This window comes from Paramormyrops kingsleyae, chromosome 11 (assembly GCF_048594095.1).
Source record: "Paramormyrops kingsleyae isolate MSU_618 chromosome 11, PKINGS_0.4, whole genome shotgun sequence".
Classification (NCBI taxonomy): domain Eukaryota; kingdom Metazoa; phylum Chordata; class Actinopteri; order Osteoglossiformes; family Mormyridae; genus Paramormyrops; species Paramormyrops kingsleyae.
This window is the reverse complement of record NC_132807.1, coordinates 217716-239367: the sequence shown is the minus strand read 5'-3', so window position 1 is coordinate 239367 and position 21652 is coordinate 217716. Positions and strand designations below refer to the sequence as shown.

The window sequence follows — 21652 nt, the reverse complement described above, 5'->3', positions numbered from 1 at the left end:
AATCCTCAAGAGGGAGATAACTTTGGTCATCTGACACTGTAGATGAAGGAGTTGAAGGACATTGTCAGTGACCTGCTGGATCCCAGGCAGAACAGACCTCGCTATGTGGCAGCCCTTCTGATACAGGTCGCCCCGTGCATGGACTGGATGATGATGCATCAGTTTAAGCAGGAGCCTAGTAAATCCTGCGAGTGCTACACTGAACGACTGATGGCAGCTTTCTCCAACTACAGTGGGATGGACCGCCCAGCGAACCAAGAGTGTATGTGATGTAAAATACACTAAGAGAGCTCAGTTCCTTTAAAGAGAGGTACTTATAATACTCTGTATTAGTTTTCGTGAGCTGTCCTCTTAAAAAGTACAACACCAGTACTCCATATTCAAATTGTCCCATGAAAAACTACAACCTCCAAACATCAAACTACATGCTTCTATGTCACCTACACTTCAGACTTCATCCTCAAAATCAAAGCAGTATTAACACAAGCAACATCCATCACTTAAAGCCAATATAAGTCTGCTACAACTGGACTTATATCTAAGCAAAACAAACATTTTATGTTCAAGTTTTCTTAAAACTACTGAAACAAATAAATGGCTGCCCTACAGTTCCGCTGTTTTGTTTGTCACCCTGAATTATGTCCTTCATAGTGTGGAAAAAACCGAAGGCTGAGGAATGTTACGACACACAGCTAGAATGCAATAACTCTCTCTGGTGTAATTCACTGTGTGGTCTTAAGTGTGGTGTCTTCTTCATAACACTCCCTAACTCTTGTATTCATGACCATGAGATAGGGTGGGCTGCTTTTCTTCCTTGCTTTGGCTAGTATTCCTCCCTTTCCTCCCCAGCCTTGGTTGGTGGTTCAGGCAGCATCACCTTGTTTTAGTAGACCCAGGTGCCATACATTTTGAAAGTAGGCTCAAGTGCACAAAATGTTCTAGCAGAAGTCTTAGACAAACTCTGAATTACAAAGTAATCTGACTCCTTCTGAAGCTGTGAGAAATTGTTCATCTGTATTTGCTGCATTGTCACTTGTTGATCTGCGTGTGCCCTGCTCCAGCAGTAAAGGGGAGATCGCGTGCAGAGCTGGTTTTCTGTAGGTCTGAGTAAAAATAAAATATCCTCTTCATACAGGAACCAAGTCTATGGCTGGAAATTTCTGCAACAGAGCCATTTAGTTATTTCTAGAAAAACATATAGAGCCAATGAAGGAACCTGAAGTCATAGTAACACAGGTCACTGTCCGTGGTGCTGAATTCTCTACTAGATGGGCTGGTGCTGAATGAATAGGACAGCTGGCCAACGTGTCTGTGTTCTTCCACTGACTGGCACCCTGACAACGAGGGGGAAAAATTCATACAGTAAATTAGTTAACAATAATTAGTAATCACCTATAGTTCTCATTTATCATGATGTAAAATTCAAAAACCATTTCTGACTATTAATCTGCACATTTTAATAATTTAATTAATATTACCTAAATTGTTTATCATTTTCTGCAATCACTGTGCGTTAAAGCAAGTTTTAAAACTAGCTGTGAAATTGTTGATGCTGTTGTTGATCTGAATGTTGCTGACGGAGCCTTAGGATACGTCTTCATACAGATGAGTGAGGGGATGGATGCACTATTCTATGGAGGCCTCTGAAGAGAAAAAATTATCCCAATTTTATATTGAGAGGGATGGTTAATTCCATTTTAATGCAGACTGCGTTAAAAGTCCCAGTTCTGCCGTTGATCTTTTGCATGCATGCTATCATGTATTAGTTTACTCTGTATTTTGATCACATGTCAAACTAAAGAATTTTTGGTCGTATTTTTGTTCCTAATTTTGAAGTAATTGTAAAATAAAAATGTTGTTCTTTTCCGCCGCCATGCTTCGTCTTACTTGTGAAGGTTATGCTTGCATTGAACTTGCTTTGTAGACAGTAAGATCCTGCCGGCATTAATTCTGCACTGTGTGGTAATTTTGAGAAATTGCGCACGTTTCTTATCCCGTCAGAATCGGTATAACTAACGCCATGCGAATGTGTCTTAGCGCAGAGTTTAGAATATTTACGGTTTCCGGTCAATGAAGGCAGTTTGAAATAAAACAAAAACGTTTAAACTTTCTGGATGCGCAAACACTCGCTCTTGGCAAGATGGTGCAGATAGTCGAGATAAAGGACTGTTATTCGATGAGAATTCGAATCCATCACTCCTTAAACATGGAGAACATGGATCCAGAAGGTATTAATGATTATAATGATTAAATGATAATAAAGTTGTAGCTCCTGGTATGTGACAAACGAAATGAACGGCCAAGTCTGCATTGGCCTAATGCTTGTTAGTTTTGAGGTAAAGCTGATAAGTAACACATTTGGTTTTCGAGGTAAAATAACCGACCGGTTGAATAATTCAAGTTTTATCTACAGAAATGAATGTATTTAGAACTGCAAACGGATACATTGGAAGCGGAGTTTTAAAATGAGAAAATGTAACGATGTGATAGGAAATGCCGTTCGTTATACTCCCCTTCTGTCTCCCATTCTTGCTCATCTTGTTTAAATAATAAGAAAATGAAAAGCAAGATCACTGTTAGTGACAAAAGTGCAGGACTAAATGTGTTTCATTTAATATTTATTCATTTGGATATGTGTGAGAGTAAGCGTATGCATGGATGTTGTCTTCTGGTTTAGCTTTCTTAGCTTTATCGGTAATTCACATTATTTAATTTATCTGACAATCTGAAGCGCATGGACTCATTTTAAACTGATTTTGTAGTAGAGTATTTATCCAGTTATTGTCATGTTCTTATATATCTCTCTGTGTTATATTTTGTCCCAGTTCATGAGTTTTTGGAGGACAAGTTCATCTCCATTCTGGTCGTGAACTTCGAGAGGAGCCCACTGACCATGGAGAACTTGCAGTCTCTGGCCCTCAGTGTCCCTTCATTTTATTGGCGGCTCACTGGGGGGGAGCTGGATCCCAGCCTATTGCACGTAGCACCTGCACGGCTGCAAGTGGTACATCATGGTACAGAGACTGGTGTCCAGCATGGGGATGGAGAATCACCAGCTGAGGAGGATGACCATTACGGACAGGAGCTGCCATCATCCAGCTCTATAAGGGAGGCTTCCCCTGCAGCTCCAGCATCCACGACTGAGGATGCTAATGGGCTTCCTGAGGCTCTCCCCTTGGCCTGGGGTGAAGATGAGCCCTCATCTCCGTCCTTATCTGTGCCTTCTGACATTCAACCTGGAAGTCAGATTGAGCCAGAACATGCTGAGCCCTCCAGCTCCACCTTCTGGATCCCTGTGGGCCCTAACAGCACGTGGCAGCAGCTTGAGATCGAAGGCCGCAACTACCTGCGGAAGCTGGATGAGCTCAGCATCTCCGATGGACTCTGGAGCATTACGGACTACGGTGATGATCACACCGTGGTCATGTCCGTGCATGTCTCCGTGCATGTGAGCAGTTCTCTGCGAACATGGGGCGTGAGGCAGGAGGAGAGGCCTCCTCAGAGGCCCGCTGGCACCAGACAGAGGAAGCGCAAGGCCGAGCCCGACGACACCAGCGGCTCAAGTTCTCCTCCACCGCACAAGAGGCCCATGCGCTTCTGACTTGATTCCATGTTTTTACGCTGTAAGTTACATTTTTATTTCAACATAATTAGAAGATCCCGCAGGAAAATATTAGTCAGTTACTTAATAAATGACCAAAAAGTAGTTGAATAGGACAGCTGGCCAACGTGTCTGTGTGCTTCCACTGACTTGCACCCTGACATATAATGATTTTTAACAACGAGGGGGAGAAATTCATACAGTAAATTAGTTAACAATAATTAGTAATCACCTATAGTTCTCATTTATCATAATGTAAAATTCAATAACCTTTTCTGACTATTAATCTGCACAATTTAATAATTTAATTAATATTACCTAATTTGTTTATCATTTTCTGCAATCACTGTGCGTTTAAGCAAGTTTTAAAACTAGCTGTGAAATTGTTGATGCTGTTGTTGATCTGAATGTTGCTGACAGAGCCTTAGGATACGTCTCTATACACATGAGTGAGGGGATGGATGCACTATTCTATGGAGGCCTCTGAAGAGAAAAAAATTATCCCAATTTTATATTGAGAGGGATGGTTAATTCCTTTTTAATGCAGACAACGTTAAAAGTCCCTGTTCTGCCGTTGATCTTTTGCATGCATGCTATCATGTATTAGTTTACTCTGTATTTTGATCACATGTCAAACTAAAGAATTTTTGATCGTATTTTTGTTCCTAATTTTGAAGTAATTGTAAAATAAAAATGTTGTTCTTTTCCGCCGCCATGCTTCGTCTTACTTGTGATGGTTATACTTGCATTGAACTTGCTTTGTAGACAGTAAGATCCTGCCGGCATTAATTCTCCACTGTGTGGTAATTTTGAGAAATTGCGCACGTTTCTTATCCCGTCAGAATCGGTAAAACTAACGCCATGCGAATGTGTCTTAGCGCAGAGTTTAAAATATTTACGGTTTCCGGTCAATGAAGGCAGTTTGAAATAAAACAAAAACGGTTAAACTTTCTGGATGCGCAAACTCTCGCTCTTGGCAAAACGGTGCAGATAGTTGAGATAAAGGACTGTTACTCGATGAGATTTCGAATCCATCACTCCTTAAACGTGGAGAACATGGATCCAGAAGGTATTAATGATTATAGTGATTAAATGATAATAAAGTTGTAGCTCCCGGTATGTGACATACGAAATGAACGGCCAAGTCTGCATTGGCCTAATGCTTGTTAGTTTTGAGGTAAAGCTGATAAGTAACACCTTTGGTTTTCGAGGTAAAATAACCGACCTGTTGAATAATTCAACTTTTATCTACAGAAACAAATGTATTTTGAACTGCAAACGGATACATTGGAAGCAGAGTTTTAAAATGAGAAAATGTAACGATGTGATAGGAAATGGCGTTCGTTATACTCCCCTTCTGTCTCCCATTCTTGCTCATCTTGTTTAAATAATAAGAAAATGAAAAGCAAGATCACTGTTAGTGACAAAAGTGCAGGACTAAATGTGTTTCATTTAATATTTATTCATTTGGATATGTGTGAGAGTAAGCGTATGCACGGATGTTGTCTTCCGGTTTAGCTTTCTTAGCTTTATCGGTAATTCACATTATTTCATTTATCTGACAATCTGAAGCCCATGGACTCATTTTAAACTGATTTTGTAGTAGAGTATTTATCCAGTTATTGTCATGTTCTTATATATCTCTATGTGTTCCATTTTGTCCCAGTTCATGAGTTTGTGGAGGACAAGTTCATCTCCATTCTGGTCGTGAACTTCGAGAGGAGCCCACTGACCATGGAGAACTTGCAGTCTCTGGCCCTCAGTGTCCCTTCATTTTATTGGCGGCTCACTGGGGAGGAGTTGGATCCCAGCCTATTGCACGTAGCAACTGCACGGCTGCAAGTGGTACATCATGGTACAGAGACTGGTGTCCAGCATGGGGATGGAGAATCACCAGCTGAGGAGGATGACCATTACGGACAGGAGCTGCCATCACCCAGCTCTAGAAGGGAGGCTTCCCCTGCAGCTCCAGCATCCACGACTGAGGATGCTAATGGGCTTCCTGAGGCTCTCCCCTTGGCCTGGGGTGAAGATGAGCCCTCATCTCCATCCTTATCTGTGGCTTCTGACACTCAACCTGGAAGTCAGATTGAGCCAGAACATGCTGAGCCCTCCAGCTCCACCTTCTGGATCCCTGTGGGCCCTAACAGCACGTGGCAGCAGCTTGAGATCGAAGGCCGCAACTACCTGCGGAAGCTGGATGAGCTCAGCATCCCCGAGGGACTCTGGGGCATTACGGACTACGGTGATGACCACACCGTGATCATGTCCGTGCATGTCTCCGTGCATGTGAGCAGTTCTCTGCGAACATGGGGCGTGAGGCAGGAGGAGAGGCCTCCTCAGAGTCCCGCTGGCACCAGACAGAGGAAGCGCAAGGCCGAGCCCGACGACACCAGCGGCTCAAGTTCTCCTCCACCGCACAAGAGGCCCATGCGCTTCTGACTGGATTCCATGTTTTTACGCTGTAAGTTACATTTTTATTTCAACATAATTAGAAGATCCCGCAGGAAAATATTAGTCAGTTACTTAATAAATGACCAAAAAGTAGTTGAATAGGACAGCTGGCCAACGTGTCTGTGTGCTTCCACTGACTGGCACCCTGACATATAATGATTTTTAACAACGAGGGGGAAAAATTCATACAGTAAATTAGTTAACAATAATTAGTAATCACGTATAGTTCTCATTTATCATAATGTAAAATTCAATAACCTTTTCTGTCTATTAATCTGCACAATTTAATAATTTAATTAATATTACCTAATTTGTTTATCATTTTCTGCAATCACTGTGCGTTTAAGCAAGTTTTAAAACTAGCTGTGAAATTGTTGATGCTGTTGTTGATCTGAATGTTGCTGACAGAGCCTTAGGATACGTCTCTATACACATGAGTGAGGGGATGGATGCACTATTCTATGGAGGCCTCTGAAGAGAAAAAAATTATCCCAATTTTATATTGAGAGGGATGGTTAATTCCTTTTTAATGCAGACAACGTTAAAAGTCCCTGTTCTGCCGTTGATCTTTTGCATGCATGCTATCATGTATTAGTTTACTCTGTATTTTGATCACATGTCAAACTAAAGAATTTTTGGTCGTATTTTTGTTCCTAATTTTGAAGTAATTGTAAAATAAAAATGTTGTTCTTTTCCGCCGCCATGCTTCGTCTTACTTGTGAAGGTTATACTTGCATTGAACTTGCTTTGTAGACAGTAAGATCCTGCCGGCATTAATTCTCCACTGTGTGGTAATTTTGAGAAATTGCGCACGTTTCTTATCCCGTCAGAATCGGTAAAACTAACGCCATGCGAATGTGTCTTAGCGCAGAGTTTAAAATATTTACGGTTTCCGGTCAATGAAGGCAGTTTGAAATAAAACAAAAACGGTTAAACTTTCTGGATGCGCAAACTCTCGCTCTTGGCAAAATGGTGCAGATAGTTGAGATAAAGGACTGTTACTCGATGAGATTTCGAATCCATCACTCCTTAAACGTGGAGAACATGGATCCAGAAGGTATTAATGATTATAGTGATTAAATGATAATAAAGTTGTAGCTCCCGGTATGTGACAGACGAAATGAACGGCCAAGTCTGCATTGGCCTAATGCTTGTTAGTCTTGAGGTAAAGCTGATAAGTAACACCTTTGGTTTTCGAGGTAAAATAACCGACCTGTTGAAAAATTCAACTTTTATCTATAGAAACGAATGTATTTTGAACTGCAAACGGATACATTGGAAGCAGAGTTTTAAAATGAGAAAATGTAACGATGTGATAGGAAATGCCATTCGTTATACTCCCCTTCTGTCTCCCATTCTTGCTCATCTTGTTTAAATAATAAGAAAATGAAAAGCAAGATCACTGTTAGTGACAAAAGTGCAGGACTAAATGTGTTTCATTTAATATTTATTCATTTGGATATGTGTGAGAGTAAGCGTATGCATGGATGTTGTCTTCTGGTTTAGCTTTCTTAGCTTTATCGGTAATTCACATTATTTAATTTATCTGACAATCTGAAGCCCATGGACTCATTTTAAACTGATTTTGTAGTAGAGTATTTATCCAGTTATTGTCATGTTCTTATATATCTCTCTGTGTTCCATTTTGTCCCAGTTCATGAGTTTGTGGAGGACAAGTTCATCTCCATTCTGGTCGTGAACTTCGAGAGGAGCCCACTGACCATGGAGAACTTGCAGTCTCTGGCCCTCAGTGTCCCTTCATTTTATTGGCGGCTCACTGGGGAGGAGTTGGATCCCAGCCTATTGCACGTAGCAACTGCACGGCTGCAAGTGGTACATCATGGTACAGAGACTGGTGTCCAGCATGGGGATGGAGAATCACCAGCTGAGGAGGATGACCATTACGGACAGGAGCTGCCATCACCCAGCTCTAGAAGGGAGGCTTCCCCTGCAGCTCCAGCATCCACGACTGAGGATGCTAATGGGCTTCCTGAGGCTCTCCCCTTGGCCTGGGGTGAAGATGAGCCCTCATCTCCATCCTTATCTGTGGCTTCTGACACTCAACCTGGAAGTCAGATTGAGCCAGAACATGCTGAGCCCTCCAGCTCCACCTTCTGGATCCCTGTGGGCCCTAACAGCACGTGGCAGCAGCTTGAGATCGAAGGCCGCAACTACCTGCGGAAGCTGGATGAGCTCAGCATCCCCGAGGGACTCTGGGGCATTACGGACTACGGTGATGACCACACCGTGCTCATGTCCGTGCATGTCTCCGTGCATGTGAGCAGTTCTCTGCGAACATGGGGCGTGAGGCAGGAGGAGAGGCCTCCTCAGAGGCCCGCTGGCACCAGACAGAGGAAGCGCAAGGCCGAGCCCGACGACACCAGCGGCTCAAGTTCTCCTCCACCGCACAAGAGGCCCATGCGCTTCTGACTGGATTCCATGTTTTTACGCTGTAAGTTACATTTTTATTTCAACATAATTAGAAGATCCCGCAGGAAAATATTAGTCAGTTACTTAATAAATGACCAAAAAGTAGTTGAATAGGACAGCTGGCCAACGTGTCTGTGTGCTTCCACTGACTGGCACCCTGACATATAATGATTTTTAACAACGAGGGGGAAAAATTAATACAGTAAATTAGTTAACAATAATTAGTAATCACGTATAGTTCTCATTTATCATAATGTAAAATTCAATAACCTTTTCTGTCTATTAATCTGCACAATTTAATAATTTAATTAATATTACCTAATTTGTTTATCATTTTCTGCAATCACTGTGCGTTTAAGCAAGTTTTAAAACTAGCTGTGAAATTGTTGATGCTGTTGTTGATCTGAATGTTGCTGACAGAGCCTTAGGATACGTCTCTATACACATGAGTGAGGGGATGGATGCACTATTCTATGGAGGCCTCTGAAGAGAAAAAAATTATCCCAATTTTATATTGAGAGGGATGGTTAATTCCTTTTTAATGCAGACAACGTTAAAAGTCCCTGTTCTGCCGTTGATCTTTTGCATGCATGCTATCATGTATTAGTTTACTCTGTATTTTGATCACATGTCAAACTAAAGAATTTTTGGTCGTATTTTTGTTCCTAATTTTGAAGTAATTGTAAAATAAAAATGTTGTTCTTTTCCGCCGCCATGCTTCGTCTTACTTGTGAAGGTTATACTTGCATTGAACTTGCTTTGTAGACAGTAAGATCCTGCCGGCATTAATTCTCCACTGTGTGGTAATTTTGAGAAATTGCGCACGTTTCTTATCCCGTCAGAATCGGTAAAACTAACGCCATGCGAATGTGTCTTAGCGCAGAGTTTAAAATATTTACGGTTTCCGGTCAATGAAGGCAGTTTGAAATAAAACAAAAACGGTTAAACTTTCTGGATGCGCAAACTCTCGCTCTTGGCAAAATGGTGCAGATAGTTGAGATAAAGGACTGTTACTCGATGAGATTTCGAATCCATCACTCCTTAAACGTGGAGAACATGGATCCAGAAGGTATTAATGATTATAGTGATTAAATGATAATAAAGTTGTAGCTCCCGGTATGTGACATACGAAATGAACGGCCAAGTCTGCATTGGCCTAATGCTTGTTAGTCTTGAGGTAAAGCTGATAAGTAACACCTTTGGTTTTCGAGGTAAAATAACCGACCTGTTGAATAATTCAACTTTTATCTACAGAAACAAATGTATTTTGAACTGCAAACGGATACATTGGAAGCAGAGTTTTAAAATGAGAAAATGTAACGATGTGATAGGAAATGCCATTCGTTATACTCCCCTTCTGTCTCCCATTCTTGCTCATCTTGTTTAAATAATAAGAAAATGAAAAGCAAGATCACTGTTAGTGACAAAAGTGCAGGACTAAATGTGTTTCATTTAATATTTATTCATTTGGATATGTGTGAGAGTAAGCGTATGCACGGATGTTGTCTTCCGGTTTAGCTTTCTTAGCTTTATCGGTAATTCACATTATTTCATTTATCTGACAATCTGAAGCCCATGGACTCATTTTAAACTGATTTTGTAGTAGAGTATTTATCCAGTTATTGTCATGTTCTTATATATCTCTATGTGTTCCATTTTGTCCCAGTTCATGAGTTTGTGGAGGACAAGTTCATCTCCATTCTGGTCGTGAACTTCGAGAGGAGCCCACTGACCATGGAGAACTTGCAGTCTCTGGCCCTCAGTGTCCCTTCATTTTATTGGCGGCTCACTGGGGAGGAGTTGGATCCCAGCCTATTGCACGTAGCAACTGCACGGCTGCAAGTGGTACATCATGGTACAGAGACTGGTGTCCAGCATGGGGATGGAGAATCACCAGCTGAGGAGGATGACCATTACGGACAGGAGCTGCCATCACCCAGCTCTAGAAGGGAGGCTTCCCCTGCAGCTCCAGCATCCACGACTGAGGATGCTAATGGGCTTCCTGAGGCTCTCCCCTTGGCCTGGGGTGAAGATGAGCCCTCATCTCCATCCTTATCTGTGGCTTCTGACACTCAACCTGGAAGTCAGATTGAGCCAGAACATGCTGAGCCCTCCAGCTCCACCTTCTGGATCCCTGTGGGCCCTAACAGCACGTGGCAGCAGCTTGAGATCGAAGGCCGCAACTACCTGCGGAAGCTGGATGAGCTCAGCATCCCCGAGGGACTCTGGGGCATTACGGACTACGGTGATGACCACACCGTGCTCATGTCCGTGCATGTCTCCGTGCATGTGAGCAGTTCTCTGCGAACATGGGGCGTGAGGCAGGAGGAGAGGCCTCCTCAGAGGCCCGCTGGCACCAGACAGAGGAAGCGCAAGGCCGAGCCCGACGACACCAGCGGCTCAAGTTCTCCTCCACCGCACAAGAGGCCCATGCGCTTCTGACTGGATTCCATGTTTTTACGCTGTAAGTTACATTTTTATTTCAACATAATTAGAAGATCCCGCAGGAAAATATTAGTCAGTTACTTAATAAATGACCAAAAAGTAGTTGAATAGGACAGCTGGCCAACGTGTCTGTGTGCTTCCACTGACTGGCACCCTGACATATAATGATTTTTAACAACGAGGGGGAAAAATTCATACAGTAAATTAGTTAACAATAATTAGTAATCACGTATAGTTCTCATTTATCATAATGTAAAATTCAATAACCTTTTCTGTCTATTAATCTGCACAATTTAATAATTTAATTAATATTACCTAATTTGTTTATCATTTTCTGCAATCACTGTGCGTTTAAGCAAGTTTTAAAACTAGCTGTGAAATTGTTGATGCTGTTGTTGATCTGAATGTTGCTGACAGAGCCTTAGGATACGTCTCTATACACATGAGTGAGGGGATGGATGCACTATTCTATGGAGGCCTCTGAAGAGAAAAAAATTATCCCAATTTTATATTGAGAGGGATGGTTAATTCCTTTTTAATGCAGACAACGTTAAAAGTCCCTGTTCTGCCGTTGATCTTTTGCATGCATGCTATCATGTATTAGTTTACTCTGTATTTTGATCACATGTCAAACTAAAGAATTTTTGGTCGTATTTTTGTTCCTAATTTTGAAATAATTGTAAAATAAAAATGTTGTTCTTTTCCGCCGCCATGCTTCGTCTTACTTGTGAAGGTTATACTTGCATTGAACTTGCTTTGTAGACAGTAAGATCCTGCCGGCATTAATTCTCCACTGTGTGGTAATTTTGAGAAATTGCGCACGTTTCTTATCCCGTCAGAATCGGTAAAACTAACGCCATGCGAATGTGTCTTAGCGCAGAGTTTAAAATATTTACGGTTTCCGGTCAATGAAGGCAGTTTGAAATAAAACAAAAACGGTTAAACTTTCTGGATGCGCAAACTCTCGCTCTTGGCAAAATGGTGCAGATAGTTGAGATAAAGGACTGTTACTCGATGAGATTTCGAATCCATCACTCCTTAAACGTGGAGAACATGGATCCAGAAGGTATTAATGATTATAGTGATTAAATGATAATAAAGTTGTAGCTCCCGGTATGTGACAGACGAAATGAACGGCCAAGTCTGCATTGGCCTAATGCTTGTTAGTCTTGAGGTAAAGCTGATAAGTAACACCTTTGGTTTTCGAGGTAAAATAACCGACCTGTTGAAAAATTCAACTTTTATCTATAGAAACGAATGTATTTTGAACTGCAAACGGATACATTGGAAGCAGAGTTTTAAAATGAGAAAATGTAACGATGTGATAGGAAATGCCATTCGTTATACTCCCCTTCTGTCTCCCATTCTTGCTCATCTTGTTTAAATAATAAGAAAATGAAAAGCAAGATCACTGTTAGTGACAAAAGTGCAGGACTAAATGTGTTTCATTTAATATTTATTCATTTGGATATGTGTGAGAGTAAGCGTATGCATGGATGTTGTCTTCTGGTTTAGCTTTCTTAGCTTTATCGGTAATTCACATTATTTCATTTATCTGACAATCTGAAGCCCATGGACTCATTTTAAACTGATTTTGTAGTAGAGTATTTATCCAGTTATTGTCATGTTCTTATATATCTCTCTGTGTTCCATTTTGTCCCAGTTCATGAGTTTGTGGAGGACAAGTTCATCTCCATTCTGGTCGTGAACTTCGAGAGGAGCCCACTGACCATGGAGAACTTGCAGTCTCTGGCCCTCAGTGTCCCTTCATTTTATTGGCGGCTCACTGGGGAGGAGTTGGATCCCAGCCTATTGCACGTAGCAACTGCACGGCTGCAAGTGGTACATCATGGTACAGAGACTGGTGTCCAGCATGGGGATGGAGAATCACCAGCTGAGGAGGATGACCATTACGGACAGGAGCTGCCATCACCCAGCTCTAGAAGGGAGGCTTCCCCTGCAGCTCCAGCATCCACGACTGAGGATGCTAATGGGCTTCCTGAGGCTCTCCCCTTGGCCTGGGGTGAAGATGAGCCCTCATCTCCATCCTTATCTGTGGCTTCTGACACTCAACCTGGAAGTCAGATTGAGCCAGAACATGCTGAGCCCTCCAGCTCCACCTTCTGGATCCCTGTGGGCCCTAACAGCACGTGGCAGCAGCTTGAGATCGAAGGCCGCAACTACCTGCGGAAGCTGGATGAGCTCAGCATCCCCGAGGGACTCTGGGGCATTACGGACTACGGTGATGACCACACCGTGGTCATGTCCGTGCATGTCTCCGTGCATGTGAGCAGTTCTCTGCGAACATGGGGCGTGAGGCAGGAGGAGAGGCCTCCTCAGAGGCCCGCTGGCACCAGACAGAGGAAGCGCAAGGCCGAGCCCGACGACACCAGCGGCTCAAGTTCTCCTCCACCGCACAAGAGGCCCATGCGCTTCTGACTGGATTCCATGTTTTTACGCTGTAAGTTACATTTTTATTTCAACATAATTAGAAGATCCCGCAGGAAAATATTAGTCAGTTACTTAATAAATGACCAAAAAGTAGTTGAATAGGACAGCTGGCCAACGTGTCTGTGTGCTTCCACTGACTGGCACCCTGACATATAATGATTTTTAACAACGAGGGGGAAAAATTCATACAGTAAATTAGTTAACAATAATTAGTAATCACGTATAGTTCTCATTTATCATAATGTAAAATTCAATAACCTTTTCTGTCTATTAATCTGCACAATTTAATAATTTAATTAATATTACCTAATTTGTTTATCATTTTCTGCAATCACTGTGCGTTTAAGCAAGTTTTAAAACTAGCTGTGAAATTGTTGATGCTGTTGTTGATCTGAATGTTGCTGACAGAGCCTTAGGATACGTCTCTATACACATGAGTGAGGGGATGGATGCACTATTCTATGGAGGCCTCTGAAGAGAAAAAAATTATCCCAATTTTATATTGAGAGGGATGGTTAATTCCTTTTTAATGCAGACAACGTTAAAAGTCCCTGTTCTGCCGTTGATCTTTTGCATGCATGCTATCATGTATTAGTTTACTCTGTATTTTGATCACATGTCAAACTAAAGAATTTTTGGTCGTATTTTTGTTCCTAATTTTGAAGTAATTGTAAAATAAAAATGTTGTTCTTTTCCGCCGCCATGCTTCGTCTTACTTGTGAAGGTTATACTTGCATTGAACTTGCTTTGTAGACAGTAAGATCCTGCCGGCATTAATTCTCCACTGTGTGGTAATTTTGAGAAATTGCGCACGTTTCTTATCCCGTCAGAATCGGTAAAACTAACGCCATGCGAATGTGTCTTAGCGCAGAGTTTAAAATATTTACGGTTTCCGGTCAATGAAGGCAGTTTGAAATAAAACAAAAACGGTTAAACTTTCTGGATGCGCAAACTCTCGCTCTTGGCAAAATGGTGCAGATAGTTGAGATAAAGGATTGTTACTCGATGAGATTTCGAATCCATCACTCCTTAAACGTGGAGAACATGGATCCAGAAGGTATTAATGATTATAGTGATTAAATGATAATAAAGTTGTAGCTCCCGGTATGTGACAGACGAAATGAACGGCCAAGTCTGCATTGGCCTAATGCTTGTTAGTTTTGAGGTAAAGCTGATAAGTAACACCTTTGGTTTTCGAGGTAAAATAACCGACCTGTTGAATAATTCAACTTTAATCTACAGAAACAAATGTATTTTGAACTGCAAACGGATACATTGGAAGCAGAGTTTTAAAATGAGAAAATGTAACGATGTGATAGGAAATGCCGTTCGTTATACTCCCCTTCTGTCTCCCATTCTTGCTCATCTTGTTTAAATAATAAGAAAATGAAAAGCAAGATCACTGTTAGTGACAAAAGTGCAGGACTAAATGTGTTTCATTTAATATTTATTCATTTGGATATGTGTGAGAGTAAGCGTATGCATGGATGTTGTCTTCTGGTTTAGCTTTCTTAGTTTTATCGGTAATTCACATTATTTCATTTATCTGACAATCTGAAGCCCATGGACTCATTTTAAACTGATTTTGTAGTAGAGTATTTATCCAGTTATTGTCATGTTCTTATATATCTCTCTGTGTTCCATTTTGTCCCAGTTCATGAGTTTGTGGAGGACAAGTTCATCTCCATTCTGGTCGTGAACTTCGAGAGGAGCCCACTGACCATGGAGAACTTGCAGTCTCTGGCCCTCAGTGTCCCTTCATTTTATTGGCGGCTCACTGGGGAGGAGTTGGATCCCAGCCTATTGCACGTAGCAACTGCACGGCTGCAAGTGGTACATCATGGTACAGAGACTGGTGTCCAGCATGGGGATGGAGAATCACCAGCTGAGGAGGATGACCATTATGGACAGGAGCTGCCATCACCCAGCTCTAGAAGGGAGGCTTCCCCTGCAGCTCCAGCATCCACGACTGAGGATGCTAATGGGCTTCCTGAGGCTCTCCCCTTGGCCTGGGGTGAAGATGAGCCCTCATCTCCATCCTTATCTGTGGCTTCTGACACTCAACCTGGAAGTCAGATTGAGCCAGAACATGCTGAGCCCTCCAGCTCCACCTTCTGGATCCCTGTGGGCCCTAACAGCACGTGGCAGCAGCTTGAGATCGAAGGCCGCAACTACCTGCGGAAGCTGGATGAGCTCAGCATCCCCGAGGGACTCTGGGGCATTACGGACTACGGTGATGACCACACCGTGCTCATGTCCGTGCATGTGCCCGTGCATGTGAGCAGTTCTCTGCGAACATGGGGCGTGAGGCAGGAGGAGAGGCCTCCTCAGAGGCCCGCTGGCACCAGACAGAGGAAGCGCAAGGCCGAGCCCGACGACACCAGCGGCTCAAGTTCTCCTCCACCGCACAAGAGGCCCATGCGCTTCTGACTGGATTCCATGTTTTTACGCTGTAAGTTACATTTTTATTTCAACATAATTAGAAGATCCCGCAGGAAAATATTAGTCAGTTACTTAATAAATGACCAAAAAGTAGTTGAATAGGACAGCTGGCCAACGTGTCTGTGTGCTTCCACTGACTGGCACCCTGACATATAATGATTTTTAACAACGAGGTGGAAAAATTCATACAGTAAATTAGTTAAGAATAATAAGTAATCACGTATAGTTCTAATTTATCATAATGTAAAATTCAATAACCTTTTCTGTCTATTAATCTGCACAATTTAATAATTTAATTAATATTACCTAATTTGTTTATCATTTTCTGCAATCACTGTGCGTTTAAGCAAGTTTTAAAACTAGCTGTGAAATTGTTGATGCTGTTGTTGATCTGAATGTTGCTGACAGAGCCTTAGGATACGTCTCTATACACATGAGTGAGGGGATGGATGCACTATTCTATGGAGGCCTCTGAAGAGAAAAAAATTATCCCAATTTTATATTGAGAGGGATGGTTAATTCCTTTTTAATGCAGACAACGTTAAAAGTCCCTGTTCTGCCGTTGATCTTTTGCATGCATGCTATCATGTATTAGTTTACTCTGTATTTTGATCACATGTCAAACTAAAGAATTTTTGGTCGTATTTTTGTTCCTAATTTTGAAGTAATTGTAAAATAAAAATGTTGTTCTTTTCCGCCGCCATGCTTCGTCTTACTTGTGAAGGTTATACTTGCATTGAACTTGCTTTGTAGACAGTAAGATCCTGCCGGCATTAATTCTCCACTGTGTGGTAATTTTGAGAAATTGCGCACGTTTCTTATCCCGTCAGAATCGGTAAAACTAACGCCATGCGAATGTGTCTTAGCGCAGAGTTTAAAATATTTACGGTTTCCGGTCAATGAAGGCAGTTTGAAATAAAACAAAAACGGTTAAACTTTCTGGATGCGCAAACTCTCGCTCTTGGCAAAATGGTGCAGATAGTTGAGATAAAGGATTGTTACTCGATGAGATTTCGAATCCATCACTCCTTAAACGTGGAGAACATGGATCCAGAAGGTATTAATGATTATAATGATTAAATGATAATAAAGTTGTAGCTCCCGGTATGTGACAGACGAAATGAACGGCCAAGTCTGCATTGGCCTAATGCTTGTTAGTTTTGAGGTAAAGCTGATAAGTAACACCTTTGGTTTTCGAGGTAAAATAACCGACCTGTTGAATAATTCAACGTTAATCTACAGAAACAAATGTATTTTGAACTGCAAACGGATACATTGGAAGCAGAGTTTTAAAATGAGAAAATGTAACGATGTGATAGGAAATGCCGTTCGTTATACTCCCCTTCTGTCTCCCATTCTTGCTCATCTTGTTTAAATAATAAGAAAATGAAAAGCAAGATCACTGTTAGTGACAAAAGTGCAGGACTAAATGTGTTTCATTTAATATTTATTCATTTGGATATGTGTGAGAGTAAGCGTATGCATGGATGTTGTCTTCTGGTTTAGCTTTCTTAGCTTTATCGGTAATTCACATTATTTCATTTATCTGACAATCTGAAGCCCATGGACTCATTTTAAACTGATTTTGTAGTAGAGTATTTATCCAGTTATTGTCATGTTCTTATATATCTCTCTGTGTTCCATTTTGTCCCAGTTCATGAGTTTGTGGAGGACAAGTTCATCTCCATTCTGGTCGTGAACTTCGAGAGAAGCCCACTGACCATGGAGAACTTGCAGTCTCTGGCCCTCAGTGTCCCTTCATTTTATTGGCGGCTCACTGGGGAGGAGTTGGATCCCAGCCTATTGCACGTAGCAACTGCACGGCTGCAAGTGGTACATCATGGTACAGAGACTGGTGTCCAGCATGGGGATGGAGAATCACCAGCTGAGGAGGATGACCATTACGGACAGGAGCTGCCATCACCCAGCTCTAGAAGGGAGGCTTCCCCTGCAGCTCCAGCATCCACGACTGAGGATGCTAATGGGCTTCCTGAGGCTCTCCCCTTGGCCTGGGGTGAAGATGAGTTCTCATCTCCATCCTTATCTGTGGCTTCTGACACTCAACCTGGAAGTCAGATTGAGCCAGAACATGCTGAGCCCTCCAGCTCCACCTTCTGGATCCCTGTGGGCCCTAACAGCACGTGGCAGCAGCTTGAGATCGAAGGCCGCAACTACCTGCGGAAGCTGGATGAGCTCAGCATCCCCGAGGGACTCTGGGGCATTACGGACTACGGTGATGACCACACCGTGGTCATGTCCGTGCATGTCCCCGTGCATGTGAGCAGTTCTCTGCGAACATGGGGCATGAGGCAGGAGGAGAGGCCTCCTCAGAGGCCCGCTGGCACCAGTCAGAGGAAGCGCAAGGCCGAGCCCGACGACACCAGCGGCTCAAGTTCTCCTCCACCGCACAAGAGGCCCATGCGCTTCTGACTGGATTCCATGTTTTTACGCTGTAAGTTACATTTTTATTTCAACATAATTAGAAGATCCCGCAGGAAAATATTAGTCAGTTACTTAATAAATGACCAAAAAGTAGTTGAATAGGACAGCTGGCCAACGTGTCTGTGTGCTTCCACTGACTGGCACCCTGACATATAATGATTTTTAACAACGAGGGGGAAAAATTCATACAGTAAATTAGTTAACAATAATTAGTAATCACGTATAGTTCTCATTTATCATAATGTAAAATTCAATAACCTTTTCTGTCTATTAATCTGCACAATTTAATAATTTAATTAATATTACCTAATTTGTTTATCATTTTCTGCAATCACTGTGCGTTTAAGCAAGTTTTAAAACTAGCTGTGAAATTGTTGATGCTGTTGTTGATCTGAATGTTGCTGACAGAGCCTTAGGATACGTCTCTATACACATGAGTGAGGGGATGGATGCACTATTCTATGGAGGCCTCTGAAGAGAAAAAAATTATCCCAATTTTATATTGAGAGGGATGGTTAATTCCTTTTTAATGCAGACAACGTTAAAAGTCCCTGTTCTGCCGTTGATCTTTTGCATGCATGCTATCATGTATTAGTTTACTCTGTATTTTGATCACATGTCAAACTAAAGAATTTTTGGTCGTATTTTTGTTCCTAATTTTGAAGTAATTGTAAAATAAAAATGTTGTTCTTTTCCGCCGCCATGCTTCGTCTTACTTGTGAAGGTTATACTTGCATTGAACTTGCTTTGTAGACAGTAAGATCCTGCCGGCATTAATTCTCCACTGTGTGGTAATTTTGAGAAATTGCGCACGTTTCTTATCCCGTCAGAATCGGTAAAACTAACGCCATGCGAATGTGTCTTAGCGCAGAGTTTAAAATATTTACGGTTTCCGGTCAATGAAGGCAGTTTGAAATAAAACAAAAACGGTTAAACTTTCTGGATGCGCAAACTCTCGCTCTTGGCAAAATGGTGCAGATAGTTGAGATAAAGGACTGTTACTCGATGAGATTTCGAATCCATCACTCCTTAAACGTGGAGAACATGGATCCAGAAGGTATTAATGATTATAGTGATTAAATGATAATAAAGTTGTAGCTCCCGGTATGTGACAGACGAAATGAACGGCCAAGTCTGCATTGGCCTAATGCTTGTTAGTCTTGAGGTAAAGCTGATAAGTAACACCTTTGGTTTTCGAGGTAAAATAACCGACCTGTTGAATAATTCAACTTTAATCTACAGAAACAAATGTATTTTGAACTGCAAACGGATACATTGGAAGCAGAGTTTTAAAATGAGAAAATGTAACGATGTGATAGGAAATGCCGTTCGTTATACTCCCCTTCTGTCTCCCATTCTTGCTCATCTTGTTTAAATAATAAGAAAATGAAAAGCAAGATCACTGTTAGTGACAAAAGTGCAGGACTAAATGTGTTTCATTTAATATTTATTCATTTGGATATGTGTGAGAGTAAGCGTATGCATGGATGTTGTCTTCTGGTTTAGCTTTCTTAGCTTTATCGGTAATTCACATTATTTCATTTATCTGACAATCTGAAGCCCATGGACTCATTTTAAACTGATTTTGTAGTAGAGTATTTATCCAGTTATTGTCATGTTCTTATATATCTCTCTGTGTTCCATTTTGTCCCAGTTCATGAGTTTGTGGAGGACAAGTTCATCTCCATTCTGGTCGTGAACTTCGAGAGAAGCCCACTGACCATGGAGAACTTGCAGTCTCTGGCCCTCAGTGTCCCTTCATTTTATTGGCGGCTCACTGGGGAGGAGTTGGATCCCAGCCTATTGCACGTAGCAACTGCACGGCTGCAAGTGGTACATCATGGTACAGAGACTGGTGTCCAGCATGGGGATGGAGAATCACCAGCTGAGGAGGATGACCATTACGGACAGGAGCTGCCATCACCCAGCTCTAGAAGGGAGGCTTCCCCTGCAGCTCCAGCATCCACGACTGAGGATGCTAATGGGCTTCCTGAGGCTCTCCCCTTGGCCTGGGGTGAAGATGAGTTCTCATCTCCATCCTTATCTGTGGCTTCTGACACTCAACCTGGAAGTCAGATTGAGCCAGAACATGCTGAGCCCTCCAGCTCCACCTTCTGGATCCCTGTGGGCCCTAACAGCACGTGGCAGCAGCTTGAGATCGAAGGCCGCAACTACCTGCGGAAGCTGGATGAGCTCAGCATCCCCGAGGGACTCTGGGGCATTACGGACTACGGTGATGACCACACCGTGGTCATGTCCGTGCATGTCCCCGTGCATGTGAGCAGTTCTCTGCGAACATGGGGCATGAGGCAGGAGGAGAGGCCTCCTCAGAGGCCCGCTGGCACCAGTCAGAGGAAGCGCAAGGCCGAGCCCGACGACACCAGCGGCTCAAGTTCTCCTCCACCGCACAAGAGGCCCATGCGCTTCTGACTGGATTCCATGTTTTTACGCTGTAAGTTACATTTTTATTTCAACATAATTAGAAGATCCCGCAGGAAAATATTAGTCAGTTACTTAATAAATGACCAAAAAGTAGTTGAATAGGACAGCTGGCCAACGTGTCTGTGTGCTTCCACTGACTGGCACCCTGACATATAATGATTTTTAACAACGAGGGGGAAAAATTCATACAGTAAATTAGTTAACAATAATTAGTAATCACGTATAGTTCTCATTTATCATAATGTAAAATTCAATAACCTTTTCTGTCTATTAATCTGCACAATTTAATAATTTAATTAATATTACCTAATTTGTTTATCATTTTCTGCAATCACTGTGCGTTTAAGCAAGTTTTAAAACTAGCTGTGAAATTGTTGATGCTGTTGTTGATCTGAATGTTGCTGACAGAGCCTTAGGATACGTCTCTATACACATGAGTGAGGGGATGGATGCACTATTCTATGGAGGCCTCTGAAGAGAAAAAAATTATCCCAATTTTATATTGAGAGGGATGGTTAATTCCTTTTTAATGCAGACAACGTTAAAAGTCCCTGTTCTGCCGTTGATCTTTTGCATGCATGCTATCATGTATTAGTTTACTCTGCATTTTGATCACATGTCAAACTAAAGAATTTTTGGTCGTATTTTTGTTCCTAATTTTGAAGTAATTGTAAAATAAAAATGTTGTTCTTTTCCGCCGCCATGCTTCGTCTTACTTGTGAAGGTTATACTTGCATTGAACTTGCTTTGTAGACAGTAAGATCCTGCCGGCATTAATTCTCCACTGTGTGGTAATTTTGAGAAATTGCGCACGTTTCTTATCCCGTCAGAATCGGTAAAACTAACGCCATGCGAATGTGTCTTAGCGCAGAGTTTAAAATATTTACGGTTTCCGGTCAATGAAGGCAGTTTGAAATAAAACAAAAACGGTTAAACTTTCTGGAT

The 21652-nt window shown here is 42.0% G+C and overlaps 1 protein-coding gene across 1 annotated transcript; it reads left to right on the top strand.

Moving 5' to 3' along the window:
* Positions 1-2829: 2829 nt before the first annotated feature.
* On the top strand, positions 2830-20711 carry LOC140593366 (uncharacterized). The gene is made up of 3 exons (XM_072717766.1): positions 2830-3623; positions 17478-18275; positions 19920-20711. Exons 2-3 carry the CDS (start codon positions 18263-18265, stop codon positions 20693-20695), a joined length of 789 nt encoding a protein of 262 aa, XP_072573867.1. The 5' UTR covers positions 2830-3623; positions 17478-18262; the 3' UTR covers positions 20696-20711.
* The last annotated feature ends 941 nt before the right edge of the window (positions 20712-21652 follow it).